Source organism: Macaca nemestrina, chromosome 14 (genome assembly GCF_043159975.1).
Source record: "Macaca nemestrina isolate mMacNem1 chromosome 14, mMacNem.hap1, whole genome shotgun sequence".
Classification (NCBI taxonomy): Eukaryota; Metazoa; Chordata; class Mammalia; order Primates; family Cercopithecidae; genus Macaca; species Macaca nemestrina.
In genome coordinates this window covers 83,724,378-83,750,526 of record NC_092138.1, presented here as the reverse complement: position 1 = coordinate 83,750,526, position 26,149 = coordinate 83,724,378, and the positions used below count along the sequence as shown (strand labels likewise).

Here is a 26,149-nt window from a genome sequence, read left to right as displayed (position 1 = left end):
CATCACCAGCTTTAGAGGATTAAAGAATCACATACCTATTATCTCACAGTTTGTGTAAAACGGAAGTCTGCGTATGTCATAGCTAGGGTGATGGTTAACTTTATGTGTCAACTTGACTGGGCTAAAGGATGCCCAGAATACTGGTGAAACATTATTTCTGGGTTTGTTAGTGTGTTCCTGGAAGAAGATTAGCATTTGAATTAGCAAACTAAGTAAAGAAGCCCCCACCAATGTGGGTGGCCATCATCTAATCGACTGAGGGCCTGATAGGACAAAAAGGCGGAGAAAGGGTGAATCCTCTTTGCTTTTTTTTTTTAGTCTTTAACTTTTGTGGGTACATAGTAGGTGTGTATATTTATGGAGTACATGAAATAGTTTGATACAGGCATGCACAGTGTAATAATCACATCATGGAAAATGGAGTATCTATCCCCTCAATCATTTATCTTTTGTGTTACAATCCAATTATCCTTCGTTATTTCGAAATGTACAACTAAACTACTATTGAATATATACACCTGTAGTGCTATCAAATACTAGGTCTTATTCATTCTTTTCTGTTTTTAAAAAACCCTGTTAACTATCTATGCAGGGGCCTTTGAAAACAGTATGCTGAGAATAGATAGGGCTCAAGGACAGTATCTCCAATTGAACTTTTAATGAACTCCCGTAGGCACCAAGAAGGCGGGCAGATAAGGAAGAGCATAGAAACAAAGAACTGAGTAAAAGGTTACATCTGGGAAAAGAAAGTTTGTTTTGCATTGCATTCTTTCTGCTGACCTGGGGTTTATGGAGTATAAATAAAGTGAGGCGGAGGCTCTGAGCGTGGCCGCCATGTTCTCTGTGTGTCTTTGTCTTTTGTGTGTTCTTTCATTCTCCACCACCCCCGGCACAGACCCCAACAAGTGGCGCAGCGAGCAGGGTCAGCACGGGTGAGTAGGGGAGAACAAGAAGGGGAACCCCCTAGGAGCGGGTAAGGCTCGGATATTGTTAAGAGGAACCTTCTTAAGCTTTCATTATGGGAATTCCATCTCTCTGGCCTCAAAATATTTATGGCTGTTTCAAGGACTGTTGCTGTCTATGGGAGTAGAAGTGAAAGAAAAAGACTTTGAAGCGATTGTTTGCCCATGTTGAACAACATTGTTACTGGTTTCAGTATCAGACTAAAGTGCAGCTGAATCGGAAAAAATGGTTACAGGTAGTAAAAGCTCTGCTTAGAGCTCTCCAGTTAGGGGATATTATGCCTCTAAAATTGTGGACCTTGTGTAACTCTATCACTCAGACATTAGAGTTACTTGAGACTGATCCGGAGTGTGGTAATGTAGCCACAGGAGGAAAGGTATCTGAGGATTTGGAAAAATAAAATAAAATAAAATAAATCTGAAATGGAGCCCATTTGTGCCAGGGTAGCAAAAGGGGGAGAAGAGAAAAAGCCAGCTCTTCCTTCTTCTAAGGGAAATTCTGACATGCAGTGTATTATGGAAATGCTTCAACAAATATTACAGATACATTCTTCTAATTCACCTTTGTGAACTTTCCCTGTTTCTTTTCCTTCTGCCCTGTTAAAAGAGGATTTTCCAGTGCCTCCAACCCCCCGGCTTCCTTATCTTTACCTTTGTTTGGCAAAGTTTTCTCAGTGCCTTGCCCGCCATTGGGGGAGGAAAAAAAGAAAAAGATTAAAAAAAAAAAATTTAAGGAGCTGGATCTGTTTCCAATTATTTGTGCTTCTTTTGCTTCTAATGCTCAGTTTTCAAATGGTGGCAATAATGTCCAATTTAATGCCTTACAAGTTAAATTTTTAAAAGAAATGAAAGCTGCCATTTCTAACTATGAACCCCTATCCTTGGTCTTCTTGATATTTTTTCATCAAAAAATTTAATAATTCCTATAGACTAAAAGACTTTGGGGAAGGCTTTTCTTAATCGTTCTCAGTGGTTACAATTGCACAGCTGGTAAATAAACAAGGCACATGTACAGGCTAAAAAAAATGTTATGTGTAATCCCCCAGAAGCCACTGAGGAACAACTCACAGTCACGGGCCAATATACTACTCTTAATACTCAGGCTGGTCTAGATGATGTTGCCCTTACTCAAATCAAGACTTTGTTTTTAAGGGCCTAAAATAAGGTAGAGATAACAGGAAAATCGTCCCTTTCCTCTGTGAAGATTTTACAGGGCACAAATAAACAATATTCAAATTTCGTAGCCCGTCTTCAAGATACTGTCTTAAAAATTGTGGGTGCTAACCTTGCTTCAAAAATTTTGTTACAAACGTTGTCTTTTAAAAATACTTATGCTAACTGTCAAAAATCGTTAAAATCGTTAAAGGCCAATGGGGCCAATTTAGATAAATATATTAAAACTTGTGTTAGTGTTGGAGGGGCCCCAAGAATTTATGTCACCAGGTCTAAAAGTGTAGTTGGTTTATCAGTCTTTACAAATAAAAAATATATAAAAAAAAAGAATGCACAAACTAACTAGGTTTCTTGTAATAAATCACTAAACTAGTCAAAGGACCAAAAAATACAAAATCAGCGTGACTCTAAAGAATGTGAGATTCTGGTTCTACACTTGTTACATTAAAAAGCTAAAATAAATAAACATAATATTAACAATAATAACAGTAACAATAGCCATAGTATACTGAGTACTTACTATGTGTCCACTACTGTAAAAAAATCTTCACTTGCATTTAGTTCTTCCAACATCCCTTTAAGACTAACAAATTTTATAATTATTATCATTTTATAGACAAAAAAACAGAGTTAAGACAGTTTTATAAATGTATCCAAGGTCATATAACTATTATATTTTAAAAATATGACTTTCTGTCCCCAAAGCTTACATGCTTAACCCTTTCCTCTAGACTACTTTATAAAGTACAAAAATGGTAGTCACCCTCCTTGAAATAATTTAAAAAAAAAATCAATAACTAAGTAAAAGTTGTATCTCAACACCAGATCCAATCCCAATTTCAAGTATCCATTTAGCCTTAAATAACATCACTGTGTTTTAAAAACCAAAATCCGTTGAGTATTTTGTGGTCCACCATCTTTTACAAAACAAATACTCTATTAAATAGTAAACTACAAACTAAATTTCTGTACCTGTAATCACCTTATTTGTTTACAAATATTTGTTATTAACTAAATCTACATACAATACCCAGTAAACAATGACCTACAAGATCAAGAAATAAATTCAAGTCCTCCTTAAGGATCCCACACCTTACCCCAGTTTCTCAGCCTTATACGGCAACTAAACAAAGCGCCGCTACTAACTTAGCTATTACTCAGCCTTATACTTTATCTCCTAATAGAGAAGTATATAAATTAACTATTAAAGTGTGTGACCCTTTGCCAAAAGAACATAATGTTACTAATAAAATTCTTATTATGGTTCAAGTCTCACAATTTATATGCCTAGAGGCAGGGGAACATATTCTCAATAGGGAGGGTTTGATAACACAGAAAAAACTGTTTTTTGGAAAACTTTAGTTTCTAATCAAAAGCCCTTATGTTCATTACACCTTAATAAAATAGTTTTCAAAGGGTTAATTAATACAGGGGTAAATATGTCTATTATTTGTTTAAATTAGTGGCCTATACAATAAAAAAAAAGACAAGTTTCAGTTATACTCACTGGCTTGGGTACTACTTCTGTGGTTTATCAAAACATAGAACCTTTAACCTGTGTCAGTCCTAAAGGTCAACAAGGTCAAATTTTTTTTTTATTTTTATATTGTTCCTATCAATATTAATTTTTGGGAACAAAATCTTTCACAACAATTTACTACTTTTTTAAACGTTCCTCATATTTCCTCAACTGCCAAAAATATAATATTCAAAATGGGCTACAATCCTTTAAACTCATAGCCACCACTCCTATTTAAGTAAAACAGTAACCATTATTTAAAAAAATACTTAGAACTCTAAAAAAGTAAGTCAAAAAACAAATGGCCAAAAAAAATATAAAGCCACGTATTTCTACATAAAATTCCCGTCTTTGTCTTGTCTTAAAACTATAAATATTTACATTAAACCTAAAAAAAGTTTACAGCCTGGTCTTCCTAATCCTGCCCTTATCCCACAAAGTTAAAAATTAATGGTCATAAATCTCAAAAATTGTTTTTTCTCTATTCAGTTACAACCTCAAAATTATAAAAAGTTTGCCTTTATTATTCCTAAATATAATAATAAACAACCCATTCAAAAATATCAACAAAAACTTCTTCCTCAGAGTATACTTAATAGCCCTACTATATGTCAAAAATTCGTACATAAGACTTTAAATCCTATAAAAAATCAGTTTCCAACTGTGTTAATTTATCATTGGATGAATCTTCTCTGTCCCTGTTTTTAATAATTCTCAGCCACTTTCTCAATATCAATAAAAAGTTTTACCTCAAAGTATGTTAAACAGCCCTACCTTGTATCAAAAACTTGTCCTTTTACATCATTACAAACTCAACTTTCTTTCTATTCACTTAATATTGCCCCAAAAAAAATTCAACTAAATTTTCCTATTCAATATTTAGGTTATACCTTAAAAACACAAAATATTTAACCCCCCAAAATTCAAAGTCAACGTAATCATTTCAAAATATTAAATAACTTTCAAACAATACGTCCTGTTTTAAAAATATAACATCTTTTTTCTATTCTAAAAAAAACAGTCACTTAGACAACTCACGCCATTTAACTCCTTTGACTTTACAAAAACTCCAACTTGTAAAAAAACAACTTTAAAAGGCCCCTTCCTAATGTTCCCCTTTCCTTTTGTTTATTTCATACTTTACATTCTCCTACAAAAATAATTCATCAAACCAATCGGCCATTAAAATAGATCTTTTTGTCCAATAAAACATCTAAACACTTGGCTACTTATATCAATCATTTAACTAAACTAATCATCAAAAAACGACATCACTGTCGACAACTTTGGGAAAAAAATCCTTCCTTAATTATCTCTCAATTCACTCATGGTCAGATCACTTATCTTCTTACAACTTCTAATTCTTGACAAAAAACTTCATCAATCTTGAGTTACAGTTTATCCTTATCCCTCGGTACAACAAAAAAAATTGTTAACTATTCTCATGGTCTTACTTAATTTCCCTACTACTAGTTATAACATTGTTAATAATTCTCAATACGCAATTTATGTTACTTCTTATATTTCTCAGGCCACTTTACCTCTTTGTACTACTTCTTCTCTTCAAAAATTCTTTTCTTTGTTGTCCTTTACTTTAAGCCAACGTCAAGCTCCTTTATTCATCACTCATCTTCGTTCTCATTCTCAACTTTCTAAACCATTAGTTCATGGTAATACTCAAATTAATTTACTTTTAATCGGCCACCTACATACTACAAAACAAAAATATACTCTACATCACACTAATAGTTCTGGCCTTCAACGACGGTTTCATTTAACTCATAAACAAGCTCGTTCTCTTATTCGAGCTTGTCCTTCCTATACTCCTTTAAGCATTCCATCCTTCCATCCTAGGGTTAATCCACAAAATGTCCCTTCTTTTAAACAATTAAAATGTTCATCATACCATTAATACCTTTTCTCATTTCTGTTATCACTCATCTCTTAGTTTGTTTCGCCATCATAGACATTCCTCTTATACTTAAAATTAATAATGCCCCTACTTATATCTCTCATAAATTACAAGTTTTCTTATAACAATACAATATTCAACATATCACCAGTATCCTGGACAACAGTCAAGGTCAAGCCATCATTAAACACACAAATTTAACCTTAAAAACTCAACTACTAAAACAAAAAGGGGGAAATGAGCCCCCCAAAAAAACCAGATTTTTTTGAAGGTTAACCTTTCTACCTTAATTTTTTTGATTTTGAAGGTTCTTTTTACCTTAATTATTTTTTGAATCAATGGAGACAATTGCAAGACTCCGCTCTCGTAACCCATCTTTCCTCACCTCCCTCGGTGATAGTCCCCACTAACAATTTAAAAATTTGGTATCCTAATGAAAAAGGTAAGTATGTTCAAGGACAAGTTCTAAAACAGGGACGGGGCTATGCTCTTGTCCTTACAGGGAGCGGACCTGAGTGGTTTCCTACAAAATAATTAAAACCCTGTTAAAAAAAAACTGAATTCAACATACATTTCTTCCTTTGTTGGATGTGCCTCGGCGGGGGACTTATTTCCTTTAGTGAGGCTTTGTATAAATATTGCACTTATATTCCCTTTCCACCCTTGTATCAGGAGTCGCCTGGGGAGAGGCGGAAATTAAGGTTTTCACCAATGACACTACTTGGATGCCGTCCCCCTATATAGACAAGGACAATATAGAACGGAAAACGGAAATTATAAACAACACATACCAATTTAAAGTGGAAAAACTTCCAATATACATGGGAAATAGTTCTCATTGTCTCCAAAAATCACATAAAGCCTGGGTTGTTCGCTATAATCATAGTCATGTGACTACTAATACTGTTATTATAATCATACTGTATATAGTAATAAAACTATTCCTAGTTCTTTACCTTTTTGTCCTATTCCAGAGGTTTCTCCTAATATTGAGGTACTGGAGTGGCAACAATGTCAGGGAAATAAACCCCGGATTTTATTAAAATACAATGGGATACAAATAACTAATTAAAGTGTACATGATGATTTTCAAACAAAATTTAGTCATATACCTTTAAAATGACACTGGGTAAATAAAAGTATTACTACTAACAATAATAAAACCTTGGTATGGCGTAAAAGAGGCCTAAGTACAGAGTCATCTTTGGAAGTTGTTAGCTACAGGCAATGCCATTAACATTTTTGTGGGGAATATGCCCCTTAATCTTTCTAACCCAAATAACTCCTTTCATATTCAGTTATATCAAAATACCTCCTAATATATTATTGCTTGTGTCTGTAAGCCCTACCTATTATTAGCAGGAAATTTGACATGGGATAATAATATGGAGATTGTTAATTGTACAGATACATGTACATTTTTGTCTTGCCTCAATCATTCATGGTGGCACAACTTTACTGAGGATATTTGTATCCTCAGGGCTCGTAAAAAAATTTGGCTACCTGTTAACCTTACGCAACCATGGGGGGCATCACCTCTTGAGACTTATATTTGGACTTCTCTCCAGCAAACCCTCCATGCCCTTGGACTTATAATTGTCTTGGTGATGAGCCTTGTCGCCATCGTCTCCACTGCGGCCATAACAGGGCTCGCTCTTCATCAAAGTATACAAAATGCTAAATTTGTACAACAATGGCACGAACAATCTCACCGGTTATGACTTCAACAACAAAACATTAATTCTCAACTTGCTAAAAAATTGGACAACATAAAACAAGCCTTGACATGGCTTGAAAATCAGCTCACTGTCCTCAGTATTCAAATAACATTACAATGTAATTAAAACTCCACTCAATTTTGTGTAACGCCTGTACTTTTTAACATCTCTCAAAATTGGACCGTAATCCAAAAATTATTAATAGGCCATAAAAATATTAGTTTGGACATCCAAGAGCTCACTCAAAACATTTCCAAAACATTTCGACAAGAATTACCTGTGTTGTCCAAAACTGTAACCCTTCAAAAACTGGGTCAGCGCCTTACTGCCTTTAACCCATAGACCCAGATAAAGACATGGATTTCTACAATCTCTAAAAGTATATTGCTTTGGGCACTTGGATTGGGTCTACTTCTTTTGGTGATTTGATACTCCCTCCGTCGCCTCCAAAAACAAAAAAAACCACAAAAACAAATATGGGCTACCTTTTTAAGATTAAGGCAAAACAAAAAAAAAAGGGGGGGGGAAATGCAGGGGCCTTTGAAAACAGTATGCTGAGAATAGATAGGGCTCGAGGACAGTATCTCCAATTGAACTTTTAATGAACTCCCGTAGGCGCCAAGAAGGCGGGCAGATAAGGAAGAGCATAGAAACAAAGAACTGAGTAAAAGGTTACATCTGGGAAAAGAAAGTTTGTTTTGCATTGCATTCTTTCTGCTGACGTGGGGTTTATGGAGTATAAATAAAGTGAGGCAGAGACTCTGAGCACCGCCGCCATGTTCTCTGTGTGTCTTTGTCTTTTGTGTGTTCTTTCATCCCCTCCCCCCCCAGGCTCGGACCCCAACATATCTACACTTCCCTACCACCTTCTCTTTTTTCTTGAGCTGGGACATTCATCTTCTGCCCTTTCACATTGGAGCCCCTAGTTTTCTGGCCTTTGGACTCTGGACTTACATCATCCCTACCCTTCTCCACTCTTTTTCCAGTACCTTGCATAGCACAGTACCTAACCTGCACATATTCAATGAATGCAATTAATGCATTAAATGACGCATTAAGGAATTATTTCTCCAAGTGCTTGATTATTCTGCTGAAATATCTTCACCAAACCCGGGCTCTCAAGGAAGAGTGGTGTGTTCACTTAACTTCCTGTTTCAGTTTTTCTTATTGTTCTTATACTATACATGAAAAGATTTATCGTATATCTCAAAGATTAACGTCTCTTCCTATAAAACAATGTTATTTGTTCCATCAGGCTTCTCTCCGTTCTGCTTCCAATTTCTCGCACCCCAGCCTTCTGAAATCCGCACTAAGCATTGTGATTCCCGGACTTCTAGCCGCTGGCTGCACTGACGTGTATTCGGAAAAGCAATTCCAAATTCTGTAAAATATCTTCCGGCAGTGACGCGACCCGAACGCCGGCAGTGAGTTGTCAGGCCCAGGTCACTCCTGTAATGCGTAACCGAACCGGGTTCTGGCTCGCTCTGATTGCATCACTCCTGCACCCTGTAAGTAACGCCCTCGCCGGCTTTCGCTTCCCTATCTCGTTGTCCCAGAAGTCCCCGCACTTCCGCTGTGCGGCTGGCCCTTCGCCACGATGGCCGCGCCCGTAGGCTATCACCGAAGGGCGCCGCCATCGCAGCTGCCGGACCCGCTAAGGCCCCTCTCCGGGTAGTCGTCATGTCGGTCTCCAGCGGCTACCGGATTCTGACAAAGCCAGAGTCCGTGGACCGGAGGAGAAGTGCGGGAACGATCAAAGAGGCCGGGCGACCACTGGAGATGGCTGTGTCCGAGCCCGAGACCAGCGCCGCGGTGAGGGCTGTGATGAGGCAGGGTGTTTTGGCGGTCAGAGATGGTCTAATTGCGGGGCAGTGATTGGAGTAGTCTGTGACGATAGGTGATTTGGCAATTGGTGAAATCGATGCTAAAGGGTCTCTTGGGAGGTCAGTGTTCTGAGTTATCTGTGGAGTTAGTGATTTGGCTTTAGGATATCAGTATTCTGAGGGATCTGCAGAGACAATGATGGGGAGGTGTCTCTGGCAGTCACTGAATGTCAGAGTTTGGAAGGGGATCAGAAATGGGGACTTTGTGATGTGTCAGAGAGAGGGAAGGACTGTGGGAGTTGGCGGTTTGGGGTGTCTATGGGAGCCAGCGATTATGGGTGCCTATGGTGGTTACAGCCTGGATTATCAAAGATGGTCAGTGTTGGGATTTGGGAAATTAAGTGACTGGGAGCATCTGGGAGCATCAGGGATTGGGGCTTGGGAGTCAGTGACGGTGATGTTTGTGCAAGTTTGATTAGCAGTATCTTTGACGGTCAGTGGGTAATGGAGGAATCAGGGGGCCCGTGAGGGGGGAATATGACTGTTGGAGTTTGGGGAGTCAATGTTGAGGTGTCTCTGGGGATGGTAGATGATTTGTATGCCATTTGGGGAGAAAAGGTAATTGGGGATGAATGCAAGTCAATGATTAGGTGATGTCTAGCAGTAATAACTGTGCTTTGAGTAATGAGGTGATTAGTAGGAATTAATGATTGAGGACCCTCTATGATTCTGTGACTAGAAGCCTAAGGGGTCAGGAGTTTGAGGGGATTGCTGGGTTTAATAATTGAGGGTTCTTTAGTGGTCAGTGATTGGAGGTCTGTGGAGGTTAATGATTGTTCTGTGGAGAGTGATAGTTGGGAACTTGTAGAGATCCATAATTGGGAGGAGTTTGTGAAGGTTAGTAATGGGGAGTATTTGGGTGTCAGTGATTGAAAACTTACAGGAACAGTAGGAACAGACAGACTGTAAGATGAGCACTTATTTTATGCCAGGGAGTGTTTTTGATTTTGTTTGTTGTTGTTGTTTTGCAGTCTCTGCTTTATCCTCAAAACCAGGGAATGTTTTAAATGCTGGAGAGATGCCAGGAAACAGAACCAGAATCCCTCCCTCAATGACTTACATTCTAGAAATACGAAAGATATGATAAAATATAAACAAATAAAATTATTCCAGACACTAATAAGTGCTGAAGTAAGTAAAAGAGAATGATGTGGTAGAGTGTGATTGAGGGTAGGGAGTGCATGACTTTAGCCAGGTTAGTCATGGAAAGCTTTCCTTAGGAAATGACAGTTGGCTTGAGGCATAAATCATCACAAGGAGGCAGCCATGTAGAGATCTGAAGAAAGAGTGTTCCAGGAAGAAAATATACATCAACTGCAAAGGACCTGAGGTAGGAGTGAACTTGGTGTGCTTAAAAAAGGGAAGGAAGATTAGTGCTGTAGGAGCACAGTCAGAGGAAAAGTAAAAAGGTGTGAATCATAGTGGTAGGAAGGTATCAGATAATGTACGATTTTATTGGCTAGTGTAAGGATTTAGATTTTATTCTAGATGCAGTGAGAAGCCATTGAGTTTAAGCAGGGGAGTAATCTGTTCTGATTGATACCTTGAAAAGATCACCATGGCTACCTCATGGAAGATGGACTGCAGAGGGGCAAGAGTAGGTAGGTATAGGGAAGTCAGTTAGGAACTTTTTGCAATAGTAAAAGACAAGAGATTATGGTGATTTAGAATAGAGTTGTAGCAGCAAAATGAAATCAAATTCAGAATACATTTGGAGATAAGCAATATAACTTACTAATATATTGATATATGGAGTATGAGGGAAGAGAAGAATCGAGATTTACATCTAGACTTTTAACCTGAAGAACTGGATGGATGGTGAATCCATTTTCTGAATGGGAAGGGTTATGGTGGAAAAGACTAGATTTGGTGGATGGAAATGGGATCTGGGGTGATGTCAGTGGCTCTATTTTGGCCATGTCAAAATGCTCATTGCATATCTACCTAAAGATATAGGGTAGCCACTATATATATGAATCTGGAACTTAGGAAAGGTGTGAGCTAGGGAGCCATTTTTGAATTGCATCACAATGAAGATGATATTTAAAGCCTTAGGATTGGCTCATGTCATCTAGGAAGCGAAGACAGATAGGGAAGAGAAGAGAGCCAGGGACAGAGGCCTGGGTCACTCTGACATTTAAAAGTCTGGTAGAAGACAAAAAACAAGAGAGAATAAGGGGTACCCATTGAAGTAAGAGGAAAACTGTGCAAGTGGATGTCAAAGTAGCATAGAGAAGAAAGCCTTTCAAGACAATAGGAGTAATCAATTGTGATATACACTTTTGAGTCCCAAAGCAGGACTAGAGATAATTTGATTTTGCCAGTATGCAGCTCAATGGTTATTTTGATTGATTAGAGCTCGTTTATTGGAGTTAAGGGGATAACATCCTGTTAGAGTGAGTTGAAAGAATGAGAGGTAATGAAGTGGAAACAGCAAGTATAGGCAACACTTATGAGGAGTTTTGCTGGTACAGGAAGCAGAGAAATAGACATTGTAAAGGATATGAAATCAAGAGCGGGTTTCTTCAGATGAATGATATTAAGGCAACTCTGTGTGTCAATGGCAATGATCCAAGTAAAAGGGAGAAATAGATGTTACAAAAGAGAAAGAGGTACTTGCAGGGGTGAAGTCGTTGGGAAGGCAGTTGGGGATGGGATTGAGAGCACAAATGGAGAAACTGGCCTTAGGTGAGAGAAGGAAGACTTTCCATTTTGACAGAAGAGAAGGTATATTATATATGAGTTTGGAAACAGGTTGGTGGAATTGGTGGTAACAAGGCAAGGTAATTCTTGTCCATTTGGATTTATTTTCTCTTGAAAGCATGAAGCAAATTCATCAGCCGAGAGTGGGAAAGGGGTAGATGTTGGAGTTTTCAGAGTTAAAAAGGAGAATGTTCAAAATAATCATCTAGGAAAAAGGAAATGTGCATTTTCTAGGGTTAGGTAGGACTACTGACAGTATTAGATGCCCATTTGGCATATGTGTTATAAATTTGAAGTTAGTCCACTCAGCAGAGATTGATTTTTCTCTTGCAATGTTCAGTTGCAAGGTTGCAGGCAGAGATTAAGAGGAGAGTTGGATTTAACCAAGGTTGAGGCTTTGATAGGTAAATACAGCGGAGGAGAAGAGGAGAAAGGAAGTTAAAACTTTATAGTTTTCAATTGATTGTGTATAGTGTTAGAACAAGGAATCTGAACAAGAAAGAAAGGCTAGGTAAGGGTGGAAGATTGTGAAAAAGTGGTTAGGATCAGTGGTTAGGCTCAATGAGTTTGGAGAATTATTGGAGTGAAAGTACTAGAACAAGTAGCAGGATAGGAAATAATGGTCAGAGGGTGGAATGTCTTAGAGATTTTTGGAGGTGTTATAGTGATGGCAAGGTGTAAGTGCAGATGATTTATGAATAGGTGGCTGAATTTGAGTGGAAGAAAAGATTGTTGACCTCATGAAAAAGAGAGGCAAGGGTGTTGAATGGCTCTTCCACATTGATACAGAGGTAGTGCAGCATGATGGCAGGGATTTAGCTGGTGCTAAAGTTTTCAGTGAATGGGGTGGGATGACTGCAGACCAGAGTTAACATAGAAGTCAAAAACTGCTATCCTGGCCTGGCGCGGTGGCTCAAGCCTGTAATCCCAGCACTTTGGGAGGCCGAGACGGGCGGATCACGAGGTCAGGAGATCGAGATCATCCTGGCTGACCCGGTGAAACCCCGTCTCTACAAAAAATACAAAAAACTAGCCGGGCGAGGTGGCGGGCGCCTGTAGTCCCAGCTACTCGGGAGGCTGAGGCAGGAGAATGGCGTAAACCCGGGCGGCGGAGCTTGCAGTGAGCTGAGATCCGGCCACTGCACTCCAGCCCGGGCGACAGAGCAAGACTCCGTCTCAGGGAAAACAACAACAACAACAACAAAAAAAACAAAAACAAACAAACAAACAAAAAACCTGCTATCCTTAGACAGGCCTGCTTGCAAGGTTTGCTTTTTGCTGGCATCTGGGAAATTAGATTTCAGGAAGGATCCCACCATTCCCAGAACTGGTTAAGAGTAGTTCCCAGTGCTTAAAGAACATATACAATGTGGTTTATGCTGAACACCTGCTTTCTTCTGGGAGTCTGGAATTTTTGTACATGCAGGCAGAGTGCCTACATGATGAGCCCCCAGTGAAACCCTTGGGCAGTACTGGTCTCTAATGAGCTTCCCTAGTAGACAACATTTCATACATGTTATTATAACTCACTGTAATATAACTCAATATTAGAATTAAGCATGTTCTATATGACTTCACTGGGAGGGGACTCATGGATGCTGGTGCCTGGTGCCCTCTGGACTTTATCCCATGCTGATTAACTGACTTTGCTTTGTATACTTTTGCTACAATAAATAATAGCTGGCCGGGCGCGGTGGCTCAAGCCTGTAATCCCAGCACTTTGGGAGGCCGAGACGGGCGGATCACGAGGTCAGGAGATCGAGACCATCCTGGCTAACACGGTGAAACCCCGTCTCTACTAAAAAAACTACAAAAAAACTAGCCGGTCGAGGTGGCGAGCGCCTGTAGTTCCAGCTACTCGGGAGGCTGAGGCAGGAGAATGGCGTAAACCCGGTAGGCGGAGCTTGCAGTGAGCAGAGATCCGGCCACTGCACTCCAGCCTGGGTGACAGAGCGAGACTCCGTCTCAAAAAAAATAAAATAAAATAAAATAAATAAATAAATAAATAATAGCTGTGAGTACAATTATATACTGAGTCACGTGAGTCCTCCTAGGAAATCACTGGACCCAGGAGGGTTAATAGATGAAAATCTGGTGATACTATAAATAAGCTATGAATTTTGAAGGAAGAATGAGAAATGGTTGAAAGTAATCATTTACGGCATCTTTAGAACCTGAGGTACATGGGTCATGGCGGGAAGGGGAGTGGTGCAGGAAAGATAGCTTCCACTCCTCTGAGGCTCCTGTAAGGAAGCAGGATCCTCAAGAGACAGGTAGATTTCAGGTAAAGCATGTAAATGAAGGGAGTGGCTAAAGAGGCTGAGGGAGGAGTGGAATTTGCTGGCAGTAATTAGAGTTTCTATAAAGGCCACTGCTTGAGAATTCTATTGGTGTCAGTGATTGGGGATTGATAAGATGAGGGATTTGGGGTAATGGGAGATAGATTACCATGTGTCCTGTGGGTATCACTGGTTGAGGGACTTGTGAGAATATGTGATTGGAGTGTCTGTGGGGGCAAGTGATTGCTACTGTTTGGGAGGTTTGCTTTACCCAGTCATTTTGGAGCTATAGGCCCAGTAATGAGGCAAGGCTGTCTGTATCAGCTCAGTGATTGGAAGGCCAGTGACAATCAATGATGGGAGATTATTGGTAGTCAGTGACTAGAGGTCTGTGGGGTTAAATTGATGACTTTTGCAGGTAATTGAATGGTGGTCTGGCCAGGCACAGTGACTGACATCTGTAATCTCAGCACTTTGGGAAGCTGAGGTGGGAGGATTGCCTGAGCCCAGGAGTTTGAGCCCAACCTGGGCAACATAGCAAGAACCTGTCTCCACAAAAAATTTTAAAAATCAGTCAGGCATGGGTGGTGCATGCTTATAGTCTCAGCCACTTGGTAGGCTGAGGTGGGAGAATTGCTGGAGCCCAGGAATTCAAGGTGTCAGTGAGCTATGATTACGTTATTGCATTTCAGCCTGGGCAACAGAGTGAGACTTTATCCCCAAAAATAAAAAGTAAACAAAAATAAAAAGAAGGAAAAAAAAAGGTTGGTTGTCTGTGAGGATAAGGGATGATCTTTAAACATTAGACAAACATGTTTGAATGTGTATTTATTAGTATCAAAATTCTCCAATAGCTGTGCCATCCTCCTTTTACCTGCCGAATAAGAGGACTTTAACATACTTTAATTTCTTCCCTACCCCCACCCCCCTAGTTAGGGTTCTGCTAATTTTTTTTCATATCATACCTCTTGATTTTAAGGATACTTTCATAACAGTTGTACAAGCACATTATCAAGTTATTTAGATTTAACTAGACATTTTACTGGTTGTATTAATCATAGCTCTCTCGTATATTAAGTCTTTCCCAATTTTGAAATCTTTATTCTGATCCATTTTTTCTTCTTTTAAAAATCATTCATTCTCTTTTTCTGCTTCTTTTCCACTTTCTCTTCCCCTTCCCCTTTCCTCTATTTCTCCCCAACTTTCTGCTTTATTTCTAAAGAACATTGGTAGTCTACTTTCTGCATTCTTATATGCCTAAAATATCTTACTTTTGCTGCCAAACATAAATGAGTTTTTTTTTTGTTTTGTTTTGTTTTTTGTTTTTTTTTTGAGATGGAGTTTCTGTTGCCCGGGCTGGAGAGCAATGGCTTGATCTTGGCTCACTGCAACCTCCACCTTCTGGGTTCAAGCAATTCTCCTGCCTCTGCCTCCCAAGTAGCTGGAGTTACAGGTGCCTGCCACCACGCCTGGCTCATTTTTGTATTTTTAATAGAGACCATGTTGGCCAGGCTAATCTCAAACTCCTGACCTCACATGATCCATCTGCCTTGTCCTCCCAAATTGTTGGGATTACAGGTGTGAGCCAATGCGCCCAGCCCATAAATGATTTTTTTGACTGGTTATAAAAAAGGTCTCAATTCTTCTACCTCAGAACTCTATAAACTATAAATACTGCTCAATAGCCTTTTAACATCCCCTGTTATAGAAGATAAGACAAAGATTGATTCTGTTCCTTTTTTCTTTTTTCTTTCTTTCTTTCTTTTTTTTTTGGCTATTTATCTTTCTCTCCGATATGCACATGATTCTATCCTCTTGAATAAATAAATTCACAATAGGGACATTTCTGTTTGTCATGACAGGGTCTCACTCTCTCAGCCAGGCTGGAGTGCAGTGGTGTGATCTCAGCTCCCTGTAGCCTTGACCTCCTGGGCTCAGGTGATCCTCCTGCCTCAGCCTCCAGAGTAGCTGGGACTACAGGCATGCACCACCATACCCAGCTAAGTTTTGTATATTTTTGTAGAGATGGAGTTTTGCCATGTTGCCCAGGCTGGTCTCAAACTCCTGAGCTTAAGCAATCCTCCTGCCTCAGCCTCCCAAACTGCTGGGATTACAGGCATGAGCCACTGTGCCCAGCTCAGTAGGGACATTTCTTAATATGGTTTTTTTTTTCAAAATAATGAAAAATTGAGTAGAGAAAAATTGAGTTCAAAATAATGAAAAATTGAGCAGGTTATAATATCATGATCAACAGTACGTAGTCAAGGTAAGAACAAATTATTATCTTGTCCAAATCACTCACCAAATGTGGATAACATTAGCATGAACAGGAATATGCTATCACAGGTATCAGTAACATTCAAACATGTGACTATGACCTTTACCCAGAAGGAATGGAAGCAACTGGATCCTGCTCAGAGGAACATGTATCATGATGTGATGCTGGAGAACTACAGCAACCAAGCCTCAATGGGTAAGAACAATTCCTTTGTAATTCAAAATGTGTACACTGTGATACCTTCTCTCTGGAGTCCTTGATAAGTTCGGCCTTCATTTTTGTAGGTCAAAGGGCTTTCTTCCCTTTTAGATACTAGGCAGGATATTTGTGCCCAAGGCTCCAAAATGGAAGGTCTGTTCAGTTGACCTGGCATTCACATTGTGAAACTCCAGAAGCCATGTATTCTTTAGGCCCTGAAGTACAAATGCTGGGGCTTCATTTCTGGGATGGTTGTTCTAACACTCAGTTTCTGCTATTTCTCATGAGCAGGGTATCAAGCTCCCAAACCAGACTTGATCTCCAAGTTGGAAAAAGGAGAAGCACCATGGTTGGGGAAGGGAAAAAGACCCAGTCAAGGTTGTCCAAGTAAAATAGCAAGATCCAAGCAAAAAGAAACTGATGGAAGTAAGTTGTAACTTTGAAATTTTTCAGAGAATAATTTATTCTGAAATTCTTAAAGATCCCAGACTTGTCTTTCTTAACTAGAAAATAGCAGTAGAAAAAAATCAGGATTTCCTGAGGAAATAATATTTCAAACTACAAAGATTCTGTAACCTGAGAGATTCTAATATCTCTTCCTTTTGCGAATTTGTTCACACGAGAGGTTCTATGTGAGGTTCACTATGGTAGTGAGCTAGTGTTAAATACGGGAGTTTGGTTATATTACCTCTATCAGTCAGTTTCCACTCAGTTTTGCTCCATGAAGGAATGAGCCCTTGCAATCTTAGTTACTTACAATAAGAAAAATTAGTTTCTTGCTCAAGCCACAGCTCTATTCCATATTATCTTTATTTGGGGACCTATGCTGAAAGACAATTCTCCATTTGGCAAATTCTGGTCTCGTGACAGAGGGAAAAAAAGGGTGAGTGGAACCACATAGTAACTCTGACAGTTACTGCTTGAAAGTTGTAGATATCCCTTTCAGCTCACATTTTGTTGGTCAAAGCAGGCCATCTGGCCACTCCTGAGTTCAACATGGTAGGAATGTATAATCCTTCCACTGGGAAGAGTGCTATAATTCAAAAGGCTATGCATTTGGGAGGGGCTGGGAGGTGTAATCTTGCCACAGGAAAAAATAATACTATCTTTCACACCACTCAGGTTGTGGTAGGATAAAAGGTGAAAATCAGGGCTCTGAAACTTGGTACCAGCCCCTCAGATGCCTAACTGACCCTTCCATTGCTCAATCTTCAGAAGGAGCAGTGACCCTCTTAGCTGTTCTCAATCCCACTCCTGCTTACCTTATATAAATCAGTGCTTTTTTAAAAAAGCATCCTCCCTTTTCCTAATATCCTCAGCTTTTCTCCTTTTCTCCTTTTCTCCTTTACTCAAGACCCTAGGTGTCAATTTTTCTCCTATGTATTCGGACATTCTTAGATCTGCCCTGTTTCCAAATCTCTTGGCGTGATGCTCCTGTCCTGAGTTATTTCTGTTTCTCTCCTTTCACTATGAAATTCTCTAGACCCATGATCTATAGCACATCATCATTTCCATTTTCTCCTTAACCCCTGCAGTCAAATCCCACAGAATTCATGCCTGTAACTAAATTTCTGACTTTAAGGTCACCACTGCTTACTTTTCAGTGCATACTTTAATCGTTTTTGTTAGCTTGAAGTTCTCACTCACCCAGTTTGAATTGTACAACTTGAATCAGATCTTATCCGCTAAGTGCTTCTTTATCATTTACTCACTAGCTTCTCTTTCTTCTCATTTTGCTGAGGTGTCCCTAAGGTTTTGTCTTCTACTATCTGTTCTTTTTAAACATTGTATCGATTATTCGTTGTGCAAATAAAAGCTATTTATTCTACACTCGTGACTTCCAAATGGACATCTCCAATTCCTTTGTCTTACACTCATATTTGACCTACTTACATAACAGCTTATTCTTAGGATGTCAGAAATGGAAAGCTTTGTCTTTCTCTCTAAATTAGAGGTTCTTTTCAACTTCCCTGTTTTTATCAGGGTGTACTCTGATTATAGGACTGTCTTCCATAGAGTTACTATCCTGTCTTCAGTTTCTGCTTTTTTTTTTCTCAATGTTCAATGTCATCACACAAATCAGGCTCATATTATCTCATACTTAAATTTTTCCAATTCTTAGATAAATTTGCTAAATCAGTTTTTTTCCTATTTCTTTCTCTTTTTTTTCATAGAGACAGGGTCTTGCTATGTTGCCCAGGCTGGTCTTGAATGCCTGGTCTCAAGCAATTCTCCCTTCTCATCTTCCCAGTGTTGGGATTACAGGTGTGAGCCACCATGCCCAGCTTTAATTGATCTTAGATGTTACCAGCAAACATGAAAATATTCAGTTATTATTTATGTTACCATAGTCCCCAAATTATTCATAGCAGAATATCTGCTATGTCTTTTAAATTCTTTTGACCTTCAGTTGTCCAAGACTGTATGAATTCCCTGAGAGGAACCAGTCTTTAAAATGACAAATGAAGAGACTCAATGGAGTTTCTGATTCATCCATTAATAGCTCCAGTTTTGGCTATCCTTACTTTTCTTGTTGACACTTTACAGCTAAAAAACAATCCTAAGTCATTTAATACATCTTTATCATTGCTACAATGACTCTCTTTTGGTTCAGGTTCTTATATACTACTTAGGAGGCTCTTCAAAGAGGGGCTGTTCTATTCTCTCCAATAATTTGCTGGGCCAAGTGAGTTCCATATTTGTTTCTGAAGTTACAGTTGTTTTAGCTTGGCATTTATGTTTTAGTTACTGTCTCAGATTCAAGAAAAACTTCCAGCCTTAGTCAATTGCTCTTCCATATCCAACTCTTCTCTGGTATTATCATATTACTATACCAATTTGCTTGTTCAAATTCTCCTCCTTTCCTTCATGGTGATATTTTCTTGTAGTACCTTACGTCTTTTCCTGCTGACAGATACCAGTTGGGACCAGCTCAATTTATCATTGTAAAGGTTCTTGTAATATTACATGTCAAGGGGAAAGTTTTCAGTTTTGATTCCTTTCTTTCCAGAAGGAAATTTTTCCTCCATGTTTTCCATCATCCTTGGGCATTGAAAGACACAGCCTTGTCATGGTACCTAAAAGTTTGTTATTCTCTCTGCATCACTTAAAATTTCCTAAATGTAAAAGCAGCCAGCAACTGCACTTCTCTAGACTCCCTAACATACATATATGTCTACATATATATATATTTTTTTCATTTTTCAAAACTGATCTTCTGCTCCATGGGAATTAATCTCTTTAATGTCCTTTATAAAAGTAATAATATTTCCTTTCCATCCATTCAGATACCATAACTCCTTTCGGTTTGAGTCCAGTTTTCACTTTCTCAGTGTAATGTTCCTTTACCATCAAGGTGGCTATTCACTTCCTGCCTCTTTCTTTCTGAAGTCATGGGGATTTTTATATCTGCTTCTCTCTAAGACTGTTTAATTCTCATTCTGAAGCTTTTTCTGCTTTTCCATGCATATAGCATGTAGCTGAAAAAGGACACCCCTAAATGGCGGCCTCAGCTCTTAAGATTATAGGTTTTTATACATGTAGTATCCATAGCTAGCTAACAGAAGTCTATAAATTTCAATTTCTGGTTCTTAGGCAAAAGAATATTATTGCACTACCTAGTGTTTACCACTGCCCAATCTATTGTTTTTAGCCAGAATTCGGCTTATGTAGTATAAACATAGCAGCCCACAGTTTTCAGTGTGGGTAATGGTCTCAGAGAAGGGAAGCAGGGATTAAGAAGACATCTCAGATGTGTAAGTGTTTAATGTATGGCAGAAAGAATGTGAGTAACCACTTAGAGCTAGGAATAAACTTAAAATTTGTAATTGACAATTAGAATGACCGAAAAGAACAAATATACATTCCATAGCAAACTATTGGAAAACAAAACAAACTTGGATGCACCCTATAAATCAGATTGAGTAAAGTTTGTTTGCTAAGCTAATTACTATGAATTTTATCATTTGATGAAAGCATCAGGTAATGTAGAGAAACTAGGGATTTTTAAAGTACAAGAATATAATTTTGGGGGTCATTTCAATGATAGCAATGGAAAGGAAAAGATATGTCAGCAGGAAAAGGTCTAAGCACTACAAGAAAAATTCACCATGAGTAGTAGAAAGTGGATAACCTTTCTTATTTATTTTCTCAGCCACTTATCGGCTTGTCAATACTTCTTGGTGGACTCACTTTATTTTTCTTTTCTGGCTCTTTTGGATATAATAACAAAAGTTTACATTAGCTAGCTTCAGTACATACAGGAATATGCAATAAGGACATGAGTGTATCCCTTACAAGCTAAGGGCAAGATAGTTCAGCCAGTCCTCACCAGAGGCTAGAAATAGGAACTAGGAAGGAACTAGGAAGCCACTGGGAATTGAAATTGTGCAAATGATCTCTTTAAAGAAACAGTTCTTATGTCTCTGCTTCTCTGTGTGTGGATGTTTCATTCTTTTTTTTTTTTTTTTTTTTTGAGATGGAGTCTTGCTCTGTCACCCAGGCTGGAGTGCAGTGGCCAGATCTCAGCTCACTGCAAGCTCCGCCTCCCGGGTTTACGCCATTCTCCTTTCTCAGCCTCCCGAGTAGCTGGGACTACAGGCGCCCGCCACCTTGCCCGGCTAGTTTTTTGTATTTTTTAGTAGAGACGGGGTTTCACCGTGTTAGCCAGGATGGTCTCGATCTCCTGACCTCGTGATCTGCCTGTCTCGGCCTCCCAAAGTGCTGGGATTACATCCACGCCCGGCAGATGTTTCATTCTTTAACTTGATGAGCTTTCTGTTTACATAGAGAAAATATGGGTTACTAGTGCCTGCTTTATATAATTTCTAAATTTAAGTACCAAGTGGAGACTAACTGGAGTCAAATTTGTTAGAAGAAAGAATCTTGTTGGACATCTTGGTTTGAGTCAGATTTGTCTCCAACTGTGCCCATGGAGAATTGGGGTAATACAGTATAGGCTGCAGCAGCAATATACTATGGCCAGCTTGGGAGTTACCAGAACTGGGCAGCTTGGGCTTACGAGAAACCTCAAAAAAGTATCAGCTACAATCATAAGCTCTTTTTACTCCATCTATTCTCTGTTCACTTCTCCTTGTGTTTATTTCATCTTCTACCCCAGGTTGCACACTCATATTTTTAAGCAGCAAAACCTTTTAAAAATCACTATTGTCACTTTTCCCACCTCTTTTTACCACAACATCTTCTCCCTCAAGTCCATTCACCCTAGTTGTTTCATTTACATTGCTATACTAGCCTGAATAAAAATTTAACCCTACAACAGGTCATTTCTTTACAAGTTTTATTCCAAAATATAAGAGTACAAAGATTCACAAGAATATCTCACTGAATTCCATTTTAGAAGTCGAGCAAGATGATGACCAGCTTGAAAATAACCAGAAATCTCAAAACAAACTCCTCAGGGAAGTTGTAGTCAAAAAGAAAACTCAAACTAAGGAGAATGGCAGTGACTGTGGTTCACTGGGGAAAAAAAATAATTTGCATACAAAACATATTCCTTCAAAGAAAAGGCTTCTTAAATTTGAGTCACATGGAAAAATTTTGAAACAGAATTTAGATTTACCTGATCACTCAAGAAACTGTGTAAAAAGGAAATCTGATGCAGCTAAAGAACACAAGAAGTCATTCAACCACAGCTTATCTGATACAAGGAAAGGCAAAAAGCAAACTGGAAAGAAACATGAGAAATTATCCAACCATAGCTCATCTGATAAGTGTAACAAAACTGGCAAAAAACATGACAAATTATGCTGTCATAGCTCATCCCATATTAAACAGGACAAAATTCAAACTAGAGAGAAACATAAGAAATCATCCAGCCTTAGCTCATCTACTAAGCATGAAAAACCTCAAGCTTGTATGAAACCCTATGAATGTAATCAATGTGGGAAGGTTCTCAGCCATAAACAAGGACTCATTGACCATCAGAGAATTCATACTGGGGAGAAACCATATGAATGTAATGAATGTGGGATAGCCTTTAGCCAAAAGTCACACCTTGTTGTACATCAGAGAACTCACACCGGAGAAAAACCATATGAATGTATTGAGTGTGGCAAAGCCCATGGTCATAAACATGCACTCACTGACCATCTAAGAATTCATACTGGAGAAAAGCCCTATGAATGTGCTGAATGTGGGAAAACCTTCAGACACAGCTCAAACCTTATTCAACATGTGAGATCTCACACAGGTGAGAAGCCATATGAATGTAAGGAATGTGGGAAGTCTTTTAGGTATAACTCATCTCTTACCGAACATGTGAGAACACATACAGGTGAAATACCATATGAATGCAATGAATGTGGAAAAGCCTTTAAGTATAGCTCATCCCTTACTAAACACATGAGAATTCATACAGGTGAGAAACCCTTTGAATGTAATGAATGTGGGAAAGCTTTCAGCAAGAAGTCACACCTCATTATACATCAAAGAACTCATACTAAGGAGAAACCTTATAAATGTAATGAGTGTGGAAAAGCCTTTGGACATAGCTCATCTCTTACTTACCATATGAGAACTCATACAGGTGAAAGTCCCTTTGAATGTAATCAATGTGGGAAAGCCTTTAAACAAATTGAAGGCCTTACTCAGCATCAGAGAGTTCATACTGGAGAGAAACCGTATGAGTGTAATGAATGTGGGAAAGCCTTTAGCCAAAAGTCTCACCTCATTGTACATCAGAGAACTCATACTGGGGAGAAACCTTATGAATGTAATGAATGTGAAAAAGCCTTTAATGCAAAGTCACAGCTTGTTATACATCAGCGATCCCACACTGGAGAGAAACCCTATGAATGTAATGAATGTGGGAAAACTTTCAAACAAAATGCATCCCTAACCAAACATGTGAAAACTCATTCAAAAGCGAAATCTCACGAGTGACGTTAATGTGGCAAATTTGTTAACTAAATTTAAAATTTTGTTGAACCTTGGAAATATACTGAATTTAAAGAGTGTTAGAAAGCCTTTAACAAGATATCACACCTTGTTATACATGAGAAACTTTGAAAATGTTTCTCTTGAAACATTGTTTCAATGTTTCTCTTTTGAAAATGGATCTTCATATAGAATCAGTGGATGGAAACAAGGGTTTAAACTTGATACAAAACCTTTTATAAAAAATATTGTTTTAACAATACTCAATTATTATAAATGATCTACATGTTCAGATTGAAATTGAAAGCTTAAAACTTGTGAATAATTTGAATATTCAAAGCAATGGAGAAACAAGTTATATATGCTGACAGTTCCTGTGTTTCTTCTTGTTTTGTACTTAAGCACCATATATTATAGTTGAATTTGCATATCTGTTTATTGCCTTACGTAAATGAGTGTGGCCATTTGTATAAGCCTCTTTGATATTTTCACCCAGCTCTTTCTTAATGTCTGTGTTGGCTTATGCATCAGCAGAAATCTTTTTGAAAGGGTTGTTATATATGTAAAAAGTGTTAACAGGAAAACAAGAGAAAATAAAGCAGCTGAGGATACAAACGTGCTGGTAGGGAGTGATATTCAAGATATACTGTGAAGTGTAAAAAAGCAGGTTGCTGAACCATGTATATATTATATTCCCCTTTGTGTACAAAAGGGTATGTTTGTTTAACCTCTGTCTCATATCTCTGTATGTGTATATATCTTAGTATGCATATATACATGTATTTGTATGTGAATAGACTTTGAAAAAAATACAGAATAAACTTCATGGTGGTTGCCATTGGGCACAGGAGTATAGGATTGGGTTCTAGGATAGGAGCAAGACTTCCTTCTATATTTGGATTTTTAAATGATGCACATGTATTTTTATAATTAAAATATTTTAATATGCACAAATCAACATTATTTAAGGTTGTCACTGAACCCCTCCACAATGTTGTTTGACAGAGTTAAAATCTTTGTATGATTATTCATGAATGATGATGAATCAAAAGTATATAGTATGAAACGATGTTGAATTCATAAAGACTTTTCCTATCAAACACACGTTCTTTCATTAACATAGTGAATTATAACAGCACTATGTTTCTACATTTGCCATTTTTTCAGACTGATGATGAATTGTGATTGCAGGTGAATGAAAGTGATTTTCTGAATAATCACCCCATTTTATCTCATATTCAAAGAACTAACATACAAACACCTCAATCAGGGAATGCAAATGAAACAAATGTCACCCCTCCCTGTTCTTGCTCAATATTGGGCATTATTTACTGGATCACTGTACTCTTTCTGAGTGAACCCAGAGTTGGCCTCAGAATCATTGTGCAGCATGCATTCCAGAAGGTACTATGCATCAACTTGGACCGTCACAGGAGACCTATTTGCCATTGCACACCTGGATTTTTTTTACTCTTGAGCTATAGATTAAAAATACTTCTGGCTGGGCATGGTGGATGCCTGTAATCTCCAGCAATTTGGGAGGCCAAGGTGGGTGGATCACTTGAGGCCAGGAGTTTGAGACCAGACTAGCCAACACAGTGAAACCCCATCTCTACTAAAAATACAAAATATTAGCTGGGCATGCTGTAATCCCAGCCACTCAGGAGGCTGAAGCAAGAGAGTTGCTTGCACCCAGGAGGCGGAGGCTACAGTGCACTCCAGCCTGGGCAACAGAGTAAGGCTCTCTCTCAAAAAAAGAAACACAAAAAACCCCACAAAACTCCTGAACTATTTTAAACTCTAAGTTGTTACACTAAAAGCAGAGACGTAAGTACAGAAATATTTTAATACAATATTAACTTACATAATTAATATAACATATTGTAATTTGGCATATTATCTTTTATATTTTTTAAAGCACAATCCCTACGTTATTTCATTTATTCCTCAGAACTAACATATGAGCAGTTACCAGGACGTGTCTAGTCATGTTCAATTCTGTTGAGTAAATATTTCACCTAGATAGTAGTTCAGCATAATAATGGGCCCTAAAGAAATATGTGCTTAAATGCCATCTTTACAAATATTTACCATTCAAGCTCCTTCCTTTCTGACCTCATTTCAGAGAATTATAATGTGTTAATATAATATATTGAGAATGGAATATGCACACATGCATACACATGCATGGTTGAAAGCTCAACTCATGAATATATCCCCTCATTTCCAAGTAACTTATTTATCACATGGGAAGAAAATGCAGTATGAAAGCCATTTCCACCAATAATTTCTTTTTTTTTTTTTTTTTTTTTTTTTGAGACGGAGTCTCGCTCTGTCGCCCAGGCTGGAGTGCAGTGGCGCGATCTCGGCTCACTGCAAGCTCCGCCTTCTGGGTTCACACCATTCTCCTGCCTCAGCCTCCCGAGTAGCTGGGACTACAGGCGCCCACAACCGCGCCCGGCTAATTTTTTGTATTTTTAGTAGAGACGGGGTTTCACCGTGGTCTTGATCTCCTGACCTTGTGATCCGCCCGCCTCGGCCTCCCAAAGTGCTGGGATTACAGGCGTGAGCCACCGCGCCCGGCCTTCCACCAATAATTTCTTAACAAGTGGAAATATAACACTATG

General features: G+C 38.6%; 1 protein-coding gene across 7 annotated transcripts; it reads left to right on the top strand.

The window, feature by feature from the left end:
- The first annotated feature begins 8,723 nt into the window (after positions 1-8,723).
- LOC105481088 (ZFP37 zinc finger protein) lies at positions 8,724-25,807 on the top strand. 7 transcript variants are annotated; one of them, XM_071078188.1, is made up of 5 exons: positions 9,074-9,096; positions 10,388-10,497; positions 16,541-16,622; positions 16,917-17,051; positions 21,985-25,807. In XM_071078188.1, the coding sequence occupies exons 3-5, from the start codon at positions 16,574-16,576 to the stop codon at positions 23,526-23,528; spliced, it is 1,728 nt and encodes a 575-aa protein (XP_070934289.1). In that variant the 5' UTR covers positions 9,074-9,096; positions 10,388-10,497; positions 16,541-16,573; the 3' UTR covers positions 23,529-25,807. The 7 variants fall into 7 exon arrangements, with proteins under 7 accessions (XP_070934288.1, XP_011738686.2, XP_011738688.2 ...); XM_071078187.1 differs by lacking the exons at positions 9,074-9,096; positions 10,388-10,497 and adding an exon at positions 8,724-8,792; XM_011740384.3 differs by lacking the exon at positions 10,388-10,497 and having other exon boundaries at positions 8,832-9,096; positions 16,496-16,622.
- Positions 25,808-26,149: the final 342 nt, after the last annotated feature.

Bases quoted from the DNA above. Each gene is read 5' to 3' on its own strand.
- LOC105481088 (XM_011740384.3), top strand. From the start codon at position 8,965: ATGTCGGTCTCCAGCGGCTACCGGATTCTGACAAAGCCAGAGTCCGTG. The intron at 16,623-16,916 runs GTAAGAACAATT...TCTCATGAGCAG, and splicing joins CAGCAACCAAGCCTCAATGG to GGTATCAAGCTCCCAAACCA. The intron at 17,052-21,984 runs GTAAGTTGTAAC...ATTCCATTTTAG, and splicing joins GCAAAAAGAAACTGATGGAA to AAGTCGAGCAAGATGATGAC.